The following is a 15610-nucleotide window of genomic DNA, read 5'->3' on the forward strand; positions in this document are numbered from 1 at the left end:
TTGTCCCAGTCTTGCTGCATTTGGACATGGACTGCTTCAGTATCTGAGGAGTCGTGAATGGTGCTGAACATTGTGCAATCATCAGCAAACATCCCCACTTCTGGCCTTATGATGGAAGGAAGGTCGTTGATGAAGCAGCTAAAGATGGTTGGGCAGAGGACACTACCCTGAGGAACTCCTGCAGTTAGCTGAGATGACTGACCTCCAACAGCCATGTTCCTTTTTGCTAGGTATGATTCCGACCAGTGGAGAGTTTCCCCCCTGATTCCCACTAACTGCAGTTTTGCTAGGGCTCCTTTTTCCAAAGAAAATTGATGTGAACTGGACTGAAAATAGCCCAAAAGGGTGGCTAATGCAAATTCAGTTGTAACTTTCAGAAGAGAATTTCATAAACACTTGAAAGAAAAATAACTTACAGAGCTTTGGGAAAGAGTAGGAGTGTGTCACTAATTGGATAGCTCGACCAAAGAATCAGCACAGGCGCAATGACCTAATGGCCTCCTTCTGTGCTGTATTACTCTACAATTCTAATTTTAAAGGTGTAGGCAACATGTTGCATGTTTAGCAGGGAGGGCAGCTTAAAGGAGAGAGTGAAGTGGTGTTTCACTGGCATATTTATATTGTAGCCCCTGGACTCAAGAACAGCAGCTTCTGTATGATTACTATTTACAGTGTAACTCTAGCAGCACGGCAACTGTCCCTCGCTTTGAGCATGACATCTACTCAGGGTTGCGAGTTTCTGCCATGGGTCTTCATGTGTCTGAACAGGCCGATTCTTGACCTGCACATTTTGGGCACATGGGGCAGGACGTCTCCACAGGGTATCCAGAATTCAGGATTTGCTTCCTTTCCTTCTCTGCTGCTGCTCTGCCACATCATTAAGAGTAACTCCATTCATGTTGCCTGGGTGTAATTGAAATGCTCCTGCCCAGGATGGAGTTCTCTGTGTACATCTATGTGCAGAGCATCCACCCAAACTGTTTAAATCTTTAAAGTGCATGGGACGAGCATTTGCACAGGAGGCATGCAAATCAACTCCACATAGTTTTAACAAGTGCCCTGGGTATTGAAGAAATCCTTGAACACTTACATAAAACCTTGTTTCACACTACAATAGAGTTACATCAAACTTTGATTAGACCACACAGGGAGTACTGACCACAGTTTTGGTCTCCATAATACAAAAGGAAAGAGAGGCAGTGGAGAAGGTGAAAGAAAGATGTACAAGAAATGTTACTAGAACTGAGAGGTTATTCATATTAGGAAATATTTAAAATGCTGGAACTCTTTTCTCTAGAAATAAGAAGGCTGAAGGATGACAGAATTCTTTAAGATAATGGGAGGGTGGTAGGGGCGCAGAAGTCTTGGAGAGTTGAAGGGCTGGAGGTGGTTACGGGGATGGGGAGAGACGAGGCCATGGAGGGATATAAAGGCAAAAGGTTGAATTTTAAAATAGAGGCATTGCTGAAAGAGAGCCAATATAGGTCAGCATCTACACAGCGGATGGGTGAACAGGGCTTGGTCTAAGTTAGGATATTGGTAGCATCGATTACACACCTGGTGTAGCTTCTGTTAAATACATTTCAGACAGTGTAGGAGGGCAGGTAGCTGTTAGCACCTATATTTCAGTGAGAGAGCATAGGAGGTGTGAGACCCTATACCACAGTCGGCTACTTGTGTATGATAGAGTAACGATTGAGGGGAATCAAGTTTATCAGGAAGGCTGTGGCTAAAGGTCCATGAACAGATGTTACCACTGCCTCCAACAATATGCCAGAAGAGGACCCAAATGCATCTTTTGCTTTAAGCACTGCGTTTGGTTTTTGGGGACATATTATTTTCTCTGCACCATAAAGAATAGCCAACTGCAAGATATCATAAACTGTGAATTAATTTTATTCAACTGAGCAGTGCTAGTATTTACATGGTTTTACTGTTATGTTTAAGAACATAACAATTAGGAACAGGAATAGGCCATATGGTCCCTCAAACCTACTCTGTCGTTCAATACAATCATGGCTGTACTTCGATATCAACTCCACTGTTCTGTCTGACCTTATATCCTCTAATCCCTTAGAGTCCAAAAAGGTATTAACCTCAGCCTTGAATAAGCTCAACAACTGAGCATCCTTAGCTTTCTTTGATAGAGAATTCCAAAGACTCACAATAATCTCAATGAAGAAATTTTTCCTCATCTCAGCCTTAAATGGCTGACCCCTTACCCTGTGACCATGACCCTAGTTTTAAGGTCTTCAGCCGGGGAAAACTGTCTCTCAGCAATGATCCAAACAAACCCTCAAAGAATTTTATGGGTAGGATTTTTGGGTTGTCAGGTAGGCGTGGTGGGCAGGCCTGGGAGTGACCGGGAAATGGCCCGCTGCTGGTGTTCGGCCCTTGACCGCGATTTCCCGCTGGCTTGCCAATTAACAGCCAGCCAGCGTGAAATGCACATTGAAAGGCTCAGTGCTGCTGGGGTGGTGGTGGGAGGAGGGTGTGCACTGACGTCAGTGCAGGCGCAGGGGAGTGTGCAATGAAAGCTCCCTGAAGACAGGGAGCTGCCTCAGAGAGCTGAGGATTTTAAAACCAAGAAATAAGGATGTAAGAATGCAGAAAAAAATGTCCACACATCGGAATCACTCACTTAAACATATAGATAATAAAAATTCTGCCCAAATGTTTTTATTTAATTGATAGCGGAAACCTCCTCACACCCTTAGAACCATAGAACCGTAGAAAAGTTACAGCACAGAAGGAGGCCATTCTTGTCCATGCCAGCCCGAGGACACCCAGGTGCCCTTTCTAATCCCACCTTCCTGCACCCGGCCCATAGCCCTGCAGCTTACAGCACTTAAGGTACAGATCCAGGTGCTTTTTAAAAGAGTTTAGAGTTTCTGCCTCCACCACCAACTTGGGCAGCGAATTCCAGACACCCACTACGGCGGACAATTCAGGAGTTCCCTCAAAAACCCCTGACTTGTCCGCCAGCCAACCGTAACATTGGATGGGCAGCAAAAAATCACCACTAATTAAAACTTTAATGGCCTTAATAGGCCTCTTAATTGTCGGCAGGCACTCTCATGCTGACTCTCACGCGCACCTGCCGACCGAGGTATCGTGCGGGTACGCAACGACATCGGGACACTCCCTCGACGCCATCGCACACTACTTTACGCCCGATCATTCAGACGCGCACCCACCCACGAGACATAAAATTCTGCTTTTAATGAGGTGACCTCTCCTTCATCTAAACTCCAGAAAATATAGGCTCATTCTATTCAATCTCTCCTCATAGGAAAATCCTCTAAGCCCAGAAATCAATCTATTCTATTTTCCCCCTGTGAAGTTATTCATCTCAGTTGTAGATGTGTCTTCGTAGTCAGTGTTTTCCCAACTGAAGAAGTACCATTGGTACACAGACACCTGGCAATCTGCAGGGACTCCTTAAGGTCCCCTGAAGCATCTAAATCGACACCAAGGGTCTCCTTTGTTATGGGTTCATTACTGTTAGAAGGTAATGGCCCACTATCACTTTATAAAGAAATAGGGTTGCAGAGCTGAGTGCCGGCCAACTGCTCCTGTGTTGCATCAAGCACTTTGCTACTAGATGTCATCTTCTTGTACTACCCATTGATTCATGTGAGAGTTGGAGAGTGGGCAATCCATTAGCTTTCAGAATCCTGCCCTCTTGGCTGCCTGTAACTGCTCCAGGTGAGTTACAGAGTCATAGGGTGATACAGCACAGAAGGAAGCCATTTGGCCCAACATGCCTAAATTGGCTCTATGACAGAGAAAGCAATTAATCTGACTCCAATGCTCTTTCTCCATAGTCCTACAATTGTTTTTCCTTCAGGTATTTACATAATTCCCTTTTGGAAATTACTATTCAATCAGCTTGCCAATCATCCTTTCAGGCAGTGCATTTCAGATCACAACAACTCACTGTGTGCAAAAAGGTTTCCTCACGTTGCCCCTGGTTCTTTTGCCAATCATTTGGTTGAAGAGGTAGGTTTTAATGTGCATCCTAAAGGGAGCAAGGAAGGCGGAGAGATTTAGGGAGGGAATTCCAGAGCTTAAGGTCGAGGCAGCTGGAGGAACGGCCTTCGATGATGGGATGCAGGAAATCTTGTGCGTTCTCTCCAAGACCAGCTCATAAAAGGGCTGGGAGCACATTTCTTCTAGATGAGGACTGAAGCCTGTGAAAATAATACAGTGCGCTGCTCTTTATTGAGGGCAGATAGGGATCGCTGTACTCTGCTAACCTTCTGCCTTTGAACACGCAATGCATTAGTGAATATATGTAATCTGATAAGGACGAAATTAAAGTTGTTCTCGTTGCGTCAAAACCAGGAAGGAACTAGGTTGCCGGTGATTTAATTCCATAATAAATTCATGCAGTAAAACTGCCTCTCTTTGCAGCAGCTGCTGTCATATTCTATAATATGAGTGCATGTCACTGGAAAGGCCGTGTCTTAATTCTAGCATGCAGTAACATTTGTCCATCCCAATGTTCAATTATTGCCAGATAGCTTGACGGACAGTAACGTTCACTGATTCTCAGTGTTCACCTTGAATCACAATGGGACAATGGATTTTACTAAAAACAGAGTGTGAGGCCAGGGCCCAGATTTTCGCCTTGGGTTTGGTTGCACAGAAATGGGCAAATTCCTGGCCGCCCACAGGTCAGATTTTTGATCCGGGGGCGAGCGGGGGGGGGTTGTGGGCAGGCTAGATTAGAAGTCAGGCCTGCCGTCCCCAGAATGGAACAAGAACGGAGGCTGCCGTGTGCAGAGGTGGGCTGGGCGGAGGGCCTGCCTCTGTGCTCTGGCACTGGGTTGAAATAAATGTTAAAAAGTAGAATAGGACAAAAAACAGTCACGCTCCTTCACTGCGCCCACACACTCCCTATGATCCATCCAAGGCCAACCTATGCCACCACATGCCCCCACCCACCCCTGGCCCCTCATACCTATGCCAATCCATACCCCTTTACCACCCCCCCCCCCATGGCCCATCATACCCCCTATGCCTCCCAAATCCCCATGGACTTTTATAGCCCCTATGCCAACTTAGTGCCAACTAAGTGCCAACTCATTTCTACTCATGGCCCCACCCAGCACCCTTCCTTGCTAACTCACCTAGTATCCTTTGGCAGCTACTTAACCGCTTTGACAGTTCTTTGACAGCTGGACAGTTCTTTGACAGTTTCTTGACACCCTAACAGTTCCAGTGAATTTGTAGGTAAAAGGTGCAAAATCACGTTCACCTTTAACAATCCCAAAGGGTGCCTTGCCTCTCCCAAAAGGTGCCTTACCTCCCTCAAATGTGTCCCGGGACCCTATCCAAAGGGGTACCTTACCTCTCCAAAAGGGTACACTGGCTATCCAAACAAATCCACCAGGTTCAGACCTCCTCCTACCAGGTCTAATCTGTTCACTTTGGGTTACAGGCTCCTGGCCTACCAAAATCCCACTTCAGTGGAGGCAGCTGGTGATTTAAATGGCCAGCTGCATCCGTAAACCGCGCATGCGTGAACCCCAGCCTGACTTCACTCCAGCCCCTATGAAATATGCCATTTTTGGGGGCAGAACTTAGAATTTTTGGCCATTTCCAGGATTTTCGCAAAAATCTGGGCCCAAATCTCATTTGCACTTCACTGAAAGTACCAGTACCATAGTCCCCTTTACAGATCCAACATCCATGGTTCCTCCCCTCTCTCTCTGTATCTTGTTATGTTGCTCAATTTACTACAATGCAGATTCATACAAGGGCTCTTGTTCTATTAATTCTTTTATTACATGACTAGTTTTATTAGTAGCTGCCCTCAAGGAACAAAGAGCTCCAGCATTGCTGCCTGCTTATTCCACTGATGCATCATTTTGTTTTACGGTTGCAACTTTTTAATCATAAATGGATGCATATTGTACTCATTACAGAAACTACAGTGAAGCATAGAAATGATGGCTATACTTGGACTCTGCAATACTTTGTAGTCCCAGGTCAGGCCTTAACTTGTCACCGGCAATATTTCTTGCACTTAGCTATCTAATCTTTCAATAGAAGAAATGACCTACGTGCTTCCCCATTATGTTTTAGCCACAGGGCTCAGTGGGTAGTACTCCTGCCTCTAAGTCAGAAGGTTATGGGCTCAAGTCTGCCTCCAGAGATTTGACTACAAAATCAAGGCTGTCACTCCCAGTGCAGTACTAAGTGAGTGCTGCACTGTCTGAAGTGCCTTGTTTCGGGTGAGAGGTTAACCTGAGGCCCTGTCTAGTGGCCGTAAAAGATCACAAGGCACTCTTTAAAATAAGTGTAAGGACATCTTCCCCTGTGACCTGGTCAATGTTTATCCTTGTGTCTTCTATAGACTTAAACAAACAATCAAGGCCGACTCTCCCAGTACAGTACTGAGGGAGTGCTACACTGTCAGAGATGCCATAACCTGAACACCTAAAACATTGCTTATGGGACCTTACTTTGTGCAAATTGTTTGCCATGTTTCCTACATTGCAATGGTAACTACATCTCAAAAGCAGTTTATTGGCTGTAAAGCACTTTGTGATATTCTGAGATTGTTATATAAAATGCAAGTCTTCCTTCTTCTTATACTTTTCTTTGATTTTCTTTTGTGTAACTTTGTGCTGTTATCTCTTCTCTTACCCTCATCCTCCAGCCTACCCACTATATTCAGTTCATCTTCAGTTAAGAGTTCAGATGATGCTTCCCATGTGGCACCTCCGAAAGTGCATCACTCCCTCAGTATTGCACTGGGAGAGTCAGCCTTGATTGTTTACTTAAGGACACTCAGTGAATGATGCTCAAAATGAAGAATTTTTCTAGATGTGATCATCCTGTGGCATTTTTAGTCTGAAAGTGAGAATCCCTTTCACATTTAACACTCTTCCCCATGTTAATTATGCCATTCTTTTCATCACGTTAGCAACTCCCCTAGTGGCTTAGCTAGGAATTACTTTGACCTGGGTGAAACAAAGCCAGGCATACATCAGCTTGGGTATACAGAGTGTCTTCAACATAGGAACACAACCCAAGACGTGGTGAGAAATATGCTGAGCCAAATAGAAAGATTACCAAAAGTTACCCAGAGATACAACTGGTTAACAAGAGGAAGATCTGCTCCAATTACTATCAAGTGACTTCTTTTCTAGAAAGCAGTTGTTAAATCAGAACACGGCCAGAATTTGGTTATGTTACGTCTCTCCTTCAGTAGAAGAAAGTGCTGCTGCTGAGATTTTGAGGCGATGAAGGATCTGTAGAACTGTACACAAAGATGTCAACATCATTGGGGAGGTGGGGAGGGGAACAAGCCATTTATGACTGGACATTATCTGCCTTCTTCAATTGTCTTTCATTGCTGATGTGGGGCCAGCAGTGATAAGATAATGAATGTGGTGGTGCAATAAGCATTTTGGAGTTTGCAACAGCCCATGTCCGTGGTAAATTTAGCCTATCATATGAGCTCAGCCCTGAAAAAGAAACTCACTGGACATTATCACATTTCTCAAACATTTCTCAGAGTCATTTGCATACAATGAATTCCATTGAGCCGATTGATTGGTATGCTTGAAAATGCAGTAGCCAATTTGTGACAGAACAATGGGCTAAAAATGTTAAATTATTAAGATAGGTCACATAAATTAGGTGTGAATTCGGAAGTTTAAGAGGTGATCTAATTGAGGTGTTTAAGATTTTTAAAGGATTTAATAGGATGGATGGAGAGAAACTACTTCCCCTCATGAAGTTCAGAACAAGGCACATAACCTCAAAATTAGCTTTTAGGAGTGATGTCAGGAAGTACTTCTTCACAGGAAGGACAGTGGGAATCTGGAATTCTCTCCCCAAAAACCTATTGAGGATATGGGAGGGGTGGGTGTTCAACTGAAAATTTTGAAACTGAGATTGATAGCTTATGAAGTGATTTGGAACCATGGAGGGTAAATGGAGTTAAGATCCAAATCAACTAGCTTGAGGAGTGAAGCTCCTGTTCCCATATTCCCAAGATCTTACAAACAGCAATGTGATGAACAATGTTTTTGTTGCTATGCGAGGTCAGTGAATTTTTTGTATGTGAATGCAGTATTTAACAAATAACAAAGTACGCTCCGTAATTTCCAGTCAGTTTAGTGAGAACATTGGAGATGAATTGAGATGTGATAATCTGTTTCTCTGTTTTGTTTGGAGGAGGGTTGTTGGCCAAAATATCAAAGCTTCCTGTTCTTCATCACATTGCATTGTGGGATCTTTCCTGCCCCTTGAATAGGCTCACAGACCCTCGGTTTAACACCTTATCCATGGGGCAGCATCTCCATTAATGCTGCATTCCCTCAGTACTGCAGCGATATAGAGCCTTAAATTGTGTGTTTAGGGTTCCAGAGCAATGCTTGAACCCACAACGGCAACAACATGCATTTAAGTAGCACCTTTTAAATAGCAAAACATTCCAAGGTGATTCATAGTAGCATTATCAGACAAAAGCTAATACCAAACCATCTAAGGAGATATTAGGATAGGTGACAAAAAGCTTGATCAGAGTTTTAAGGAGCAGAGATGAGGTTTAGGGAAGGAAATCCACCCCCCCAGGGCCTGGGCAACTGAAGGCATGGCTGCTGATGATCAAGTGATGGAAATGCGCGACTGTGCATCTGAGGCATGAATGGAATTGATTGAGCCAAGCTGACTTTGAGGCTACTGATGCCTTATGTTGCCACACAGATTGAGTGTGTAATAACTCTGTTTCCCTTTCTGCTCTAGGTACTGCGGGTTAAATGCAAATCGGCAGACCTCGTCAATGGTGGGATTTATCGTGAGCTGCAAGTGCTCATTCCATGCACCCATGATGTTCCCTCAGAACCCACTGGCAGCACTGGGGGTGGAAAGGATTGGCCGGTCTAGTGTGCATTACCGGGTGGCTCTGTTCAAGCCCCACCTGGGCCGCATCCCGCTGCCCTTGGATTACGACCTCCTCTCTGACGGATGCTACTCGGGCAGTCCCTTGCTGGCAGGGTTTGAGGCCATGGCCTGCACAACAGGAAGGTCCATCCACGTCTTTGTGGACGCAGCCAGCGAGAGGCCTAAGGAGCTGCCCGAGCACTTCCAGAAGAAACTTGAAAAGATTCTGATGCAGCCAAGAGCTGCCAATTAAATGTTTTTAAAAGAGTGATCACCTTCTCTTAAAAGTTAAATTTTGCGACTGCTGGCACAGGCTGGAAAGTCACCTAAGAAATCAGCCCCAGTTTATCATCCATTGACTTTTCCCTGTGAGTAATTTCCCGGTGTGCTTTGGCTGGAGTGAGACCCTCGTCCCTGGCTCCAAACCCTCGCTAAATTTATACTTAAGAGCAAATGAACACCTTAGCAAAGGAGCAGTCCTTAGAATTAGAGCTTTGCAAGAAATTAATTCTGCCAACTTTATTCTTCTGCTGTGTAATAATTTTGCTGGATCAGGCATGTCTAATCCGAATATAAAATTAAAAATTGCCATTCCCATTCAATATAAATTATATAGAACTCCTGAATATTTTCTGAAAAATATCAAGAATTCTGTTTGTCAGCCTACAGCCGTGCACAGCATTACATAGAAATTTACAGGACAGAACAGATCATTCAGCCCATTCCCAATGTTTCTGATCCACATTGTCCTCCATTTACTTTACCCCTCTCCCTGTCAACATATCCTTCTACTCCTTTCTTCCTCATATGCGTACCTAGATTTTGTTAAAGGCATCTCCACGGTAGGGCAGAATTTTACGACAGTGGGACTTTACGTTCCCGTTGAAGTCAGTGGGGTTTAGAATGTCTCACCGTATTTTACAGCCCAGTCCCCACTGAAACAGGGCCATAAAATTCTGCTTGTAGTCTAGCTGGCTTCTCATTGATGGTTCCTGATGCTTGTCTGACAGCTGATAGGAGACACCAAATGCAGCTAGGGTGACCAGTTTGCAAGCACCTCTGCTCAGTCTGCAAACAGGACCCCGAACTTGCCTGTCATTTTAATTATTGACTTTGCTCTCACCTGGACATCTCCGTCCTTGGCCTGCTACAGTGTTCCAATGAAGCTCAATACAAGCTTAAGGAACAACACATCATCCTTCGATTAGACACTTTACAACCTTGTGGACTCAACATTTAGTTCAACAGTTTCAGAGCATGAACTCTGTCCCCGCATTTAGTTTCTGATTTTTTTTGCATGTGCCAGTTTTAATCTTGTTTTGTGCGTTTTTGCTTTTGAACCCAGCTGTTCATTATTTTGCCATTCACACCCACTCTTGCCACATCTTTTATTCCTTTACTACAACCATTACCACTTTTTATGCCTTTTGTATCATGAAATCTTTTGTGATATAATCTTTCCTGCCATCTACCCTAACCCAGACCTTCAATTTTGTTCTTCCTGCCTCCTTTCACTTCCAAAGCTTACGATATTTCTGTCTTCCTTCAGTTCTGGTGAAAGGTCCTTGATCTGAAATGTTAACTCTGTTTATCTCTTCACAGATACTGCCAGACCTCTTGAATATTTCCATCATTTTCTGTTTTTATTTCAGATTTCCAGCAATCGCTTTTGTTCCAATTTCAGTGCTGCAGTTTTTTGTGTGTAATAAGCAACTCTGGACTAGCTTATAACAAAGGCCCAGCAGAACAATGCCTCATTAAGTCATGACATCACCCTTTCTGTTGATCACCCTTTCAAATCAGTAGACTCACTGAGAGACTGGATATGTGCAAAACAAGGAGACAGCAATTGGCTTTCTGATGGTCTAGCAATGCCTCAATTTTATAATTCCCATCCTTGTTTTCAAATGCCTTGCTCTGTCCCTATCCCCTCTCCGCCATCCCTGTGCTCCTCCAATTCTGGTCTCTTGCTCAGAAAGACGTTCTCTCAGGTCATTCTTTGCATGGTTAGATTACTTATTCTAATTTTCATTGCTCCACCATTGTTTGTCATGGCTTCAGCTGCTTATAGACCCTAAGCTCTGGAATTGCCTCCCTAAACCTTTCAGCACCTCTCTCTATTTGAAGACACTCCTTAAAATCTACTTCCTTGACCAAACCTTTGGTCACCTGTCCTAATATCTCTGGCTTGGCATCAGACTTTGTTTGATAACACTCCTGTGAAATACTTTGGGATGTTTTTACTGCATTAAAGGTGCTAGATAAATACAAGTTGTTGATGTCTGTTAAAGCTTAAGAGCTCAAATGTGTTTTTCCTTCTCCTGGGAGTTAGCGTTCTACCCGAGCTTGCACTGTCCAATGGAGCTGCCCATAGTCCTTTCTTGCCTTTTTTGTATGCAGTCAGGAGGACGTGCAGTGATGGTCTGAGTTTTGATGTGAATTCAGCTGAATACAAGCAGTACAAACCAGGCCATCCTAAACATTGCATCCACCTCACTTGTACCAAGGCATGTGACTAGACATTGTCCTTTCCCCTCGTCGGCACTTTCTTCAGCCCTTAGATATCCGACCAATTGAATCTGTGTACAGAGGAGATGATCCAGAGGAGGAAAGAAAACCTGGTTCAGTTCATCGAAAGCACATTGCAGCTTTCAATTTAAATTTCAGAATAATTTTTATGGACCTATGCATAACTTTTCTATGGAAGCTGTATCTTCCTTTTCTCAGCTTCTGTTCATTTCCCAAAACTTCTTCTCCCAAGGCCTTTGGCTCTCAGTTAATGGTCCATTTCCACCTGATGCTAAAACCCTCATCCATGCCTTTGTTACCTCTAGTCTTGACTATTCCCATGCTCCCTAGGATGGCATTCCATCTCCCAGCCTACATAAACTTGAGCTCGACTAAATCCCTGCTGCGTGTATCCTAACTCGCATCAAGTCCTGTTTAACTATCACCCCTGTGCTCGCTGACTTACATTAGCTGTCAGTCCGGCAAGCCTCCATTTGAAATTTCTCATCCTTATTTTCGAATTCCTCCATGGTCTTGCTTCACCCTGTGTCTGCAACTGCCTCCAGCCCTGCAACCCTCCAAGATATCAGCACTCCTCCAATTCTGGCCTCTTAAGCAGTCTTAATCGCTCCACCACTGGTGCAGTGTCTTCAACTGCCTAGGCCATAAGCTCTGGAATTCCATCCTTAAACCTCTCCACCTCGCTACCTTTCTCTCCTCCTTTAAAATGCTCGTTAAGACCTACCTCTTTGACCAAGCTTTTGGCCGTCTGCTTTAACATTGCGTTACGTGACTCGGTGTCAAATTTTGTTTGACAATGCTCCGGTGAAATGTCTTGGGACATCTAACACTATATAAATACAAGTTGTTGTTGCCTTTGATGTTTGGAAGCTTTCACCACCAATCATTGGGGGGCATTTTATTGAGAAAGCCTCAGTTGGTTATTCTTAGGCTGTCCACTCAATAAAACTCGATTACATCAAAGTTTATGGCGCTGACATTCACCTCCAGTGAAAACCATTATTGGGAACTTTTTAAAAAGGAAATAAAGAAAGCTGAAATAAAATTGGAAAACATTGGAAATCTTTGGTCCAACAGACATATTGGACTGAAAGGCCTATTTCTTTGCTGTAAATAATATGGAACACAACCTCTGTGAGCCAACTCCTGCTACTAAACTACTAAATCCAATTCGTAACATAAAGCTTCTCCTTCCAGGTTAAGTTTTTTTTTCCAATTTAACTTGCAGGATAATTACAACAGAAAAACTGGCCATTAGGCCTAGTCCTTGCTGTTATTTATTTTGCGCATGAACCTTCTCCTACCCCCCATCTCATCTCACCCTATCAGCATATCCTTCTTTTCCTTTCTTCCTCATACACTCTAAATTCCCTTTAAATCCATCTTTACTATTTGCCTCATTATTCCTTGTAGTAGAGTTCTATTCTAATCACTCTCTGGATAGAGGTTTCTCCTGAACCCTTTATTGATAAGTGAATGGGATTTGGTGATATAAACATGCTGTGCCAGCTGATAGACTACAGTCTCCCATAATCTAAACTAATAGAGTTCCAGTATAAAAGTGGCACATGACTGACTAAAACTAAATAGAAAAGGGGAGAACAAGTAAAGGTGAAGAATTCAGATGCACCAACTACTAATACAAAAGTCACTCATAAATTTCCAGCACTGGAAAGAGGTGAAAAGAATTGGATGATACTTAAAAGATATCTCAGCAATGTTGTGAAAAAACATTGGAAAGACAAAATGTGAATAAACTAGTTCTAGCAGGAAAGGCGGTATGATGGCATGTGAATAAAAGAGAGACTTGCAATTACATAAAGCCTCATCACACCTCTTAGGAATGCCATAGAGTTCATTAATTTGAATGCATTGATCAATCCAATTATATAGAAACGTGAATCATGCAGGGAAGTCTGCGAGCTGGTTAAGGGTTGAAGTTGTTAATCTTAAGTGTTCAGAGAGTGAAAGAGGAAAGTGAGATACGAGGGCAGGTTCTTGATCAGATGGAGAGTTGGTGCTTACAAGGAACGCTCATTGGGAAGTTGTGAGCCTGAAGTTAATTTTCCATCCATCATTTATGTAGGCAAAGTCCAGGGTTGCCAACTCAGGTTAGATATATTCCTGGAGGTTTCATCATATGACCACTACTTCCAACTGTCCCTCCTTCACACTTTCACCATCAACTTGGCCTCTCCATTCTCACAGTGCACCCTTTTTTCCATTGATTAGGTGAACAGACTACTAATTACTGATTGGATAACTCATGATCAATCAAATAATCTGTTTTGCCCACCCCCAATACTTTTATGACTAATTAGGAAAAGCATTTGAAGAAAAAAAAACATTTTTAATGCCCCTCTGATTTTTCTCCTGAGTTGCATACAGCAGTGTTCTGGAAATTAATTTTCAATATCTGGAGACTTTAGAGCAATTTTGGAGTGGGTGAAGAAATCACGTTCTTTTGGCCTACAGTTTCCTGACTAGCACACCCTTCCTATCTGTTGACAAATCCTTCATTTCAAGGAGGATTCTTCCTCGCGGATGGCTGGGCTTAAGTGATATGTCAGTGTTGGCTGTGGGATCACAGATGGCTTATGAGACCTACCTTAGCCTTGCAGGCTTTCCCACAGTGAGGACATTAGTTGTCAGATGGCAGAGGTGATGGCAGATTGTTGGCTTGAACAGTTGCCCTCTCTTTCTGTCTCTCTTGCCTTTCTCTCTTAGTGGGTGCTCTTGTTATTTGGAAGGTCTTGACACCATTTTTGATAGTGAGTTGCCATTTTGGTTGGAATTGGGCATCTATTGATGTTAATAGAACTGATCCTCATGGAAGCTTTGAGATTGTCTTTGAAACATTTCCATTAGTCCTTGAAAGGGCTCCCTGATGTAGCGCTGAGTAGAATATCTGATTGAGCAGTCTTGAGCCTGGCATTCTGATCACATCGCCTGTACATTTCAGCTGATGTGAGATTATCATGGCCTCGATACGTGACATGTCTGTGTCTTGGCAGATGCTCATGTTTGTTCTTTTGTCCTCCTGTTTGATTCGCAAGATCCTTCTAAGGGAGTATTGATGATATTGTTCTCAACCTTTCCTGCTGTGTTCCTTATTGGGCGTGCTCACTCAGGTAACCAGCCTCCTACCTCTTCCTCCTTCTAATGTTTGGATTTATTAAGGCTGGAGCACACATCAGGCATAATTAGAATCATAGAATAGTGCAGTTAGTGACCATTCAACCCATCAAGTTTGTGGCAGCTCATTTGAAGAGGAATCCAGTTAGTCCCACTCTCTCTCTCTTTCTCCGTATTCCTGCAATTTTTCTCCTTCATCCAATTCTATTTTGAAGACTACTATAGAATGCTTTGCCACCACACTATCAGTCAGTGAGTACATTCCAAATCCTAACCACTCGTTGCATAAAAAAGGCTTTCCTTGTGTCACCCTCTGATTCTTTTGCCAATCACCTTAAACTTTGGAGCCTTTCGCTATGGACCTTTCAGCCATTGGTAACTTTCTTTTTGTTTGCTCCAGCTAAACCCTTCATGAATTTAAATACCCGTAAGGTGAACAACCCCAGCTTCTCCAGTCCATCCACATAACTGCAATCCCTCACCCCTGGAACCATTCTAGCAAACCTTTACAGCACCCTCTCCAAAGCCTTCACATCCTTCCTAAAGTGTGATGCTCAGGATTGGATACAATCCTCTAGCTGAGCCAAACTAGTCTTTTACATAGCTGTAGCACAACTTGTACTCATTCTCCCTCCCACCTCATACATTTGAAAAGAGAGGCCCTCCCTCCCTCCCTTCATGTTGATATTCTCTTGTGAAGTTTACTGCTAAAATCTAAGCTTGCAAAACAAAAGTTAAACTATAATCGGTTTTGATTACTGAATACTTGGCTTATCTTTACTAATGTACAAAGCTGGAGATGGTTTCATTTTACATTATAAATTGCATAAAGCTTTTTCAAACTGGACAATAAACATTTTACCTGCTACCATGTATGCTTATTTCAAAAGTTCAATAATATTAAGTTTTAAAAGGATTATTCACTTGTATTTCACTTACACACACTAAAATACTTAAAAATAAGTTTCTAATAATAAGGTTTTAATTTTTTTTTAAAAGCTTGCAAGAATGGGTTGAGATGTCACAGGCAATTGTCTGATTG

General features: G+C 43.1%; 1 protein-coding gene across 5 annotated transcripts in view; it reads left to right on the forward strand.

Annotated features, from left to right (window-relative positions):
• LOC121283147 overlaps positions 1–15436 on the forward strand; it is a 135605-nt gene extending 120169 nt beyond the window's left edge. For all 5 annotated transcript variants that reach the window (XM_041197306.1, XM_041197302.1, XM_041197303.1 and 2 more), the window contains one exon: positions 8767–15436. In XM_041197306.1, the coding sequence (XP_041053240.1) occupies positions 8767–9157 (391 nt within the window). In that variant the 3' untranslated portion in view covers positions 9158–15436. The remainder of the gene's footprint in view (positions 1–8766) is intronic.
• Positions 15437–15610: the final 174 nt, after the last annotated feature.

The sequence above is a fragment of the Carcharodon carcharias genome, chromosome 10 (assembly GCF_017639515.1).
Source record: "Carcharodon carcharias isolate sCarCar2 chromosome 10, sCarCar2.pri, whole genome shotgun sequence".
Classification (NCBI taxonomy): domain Eukaryota; kingdom Metazoa; phylum Chordata; class Chondrichthyes; order Lamniformes; family Lamnidae; genus Carcharodon; species Carcharodon carcharias.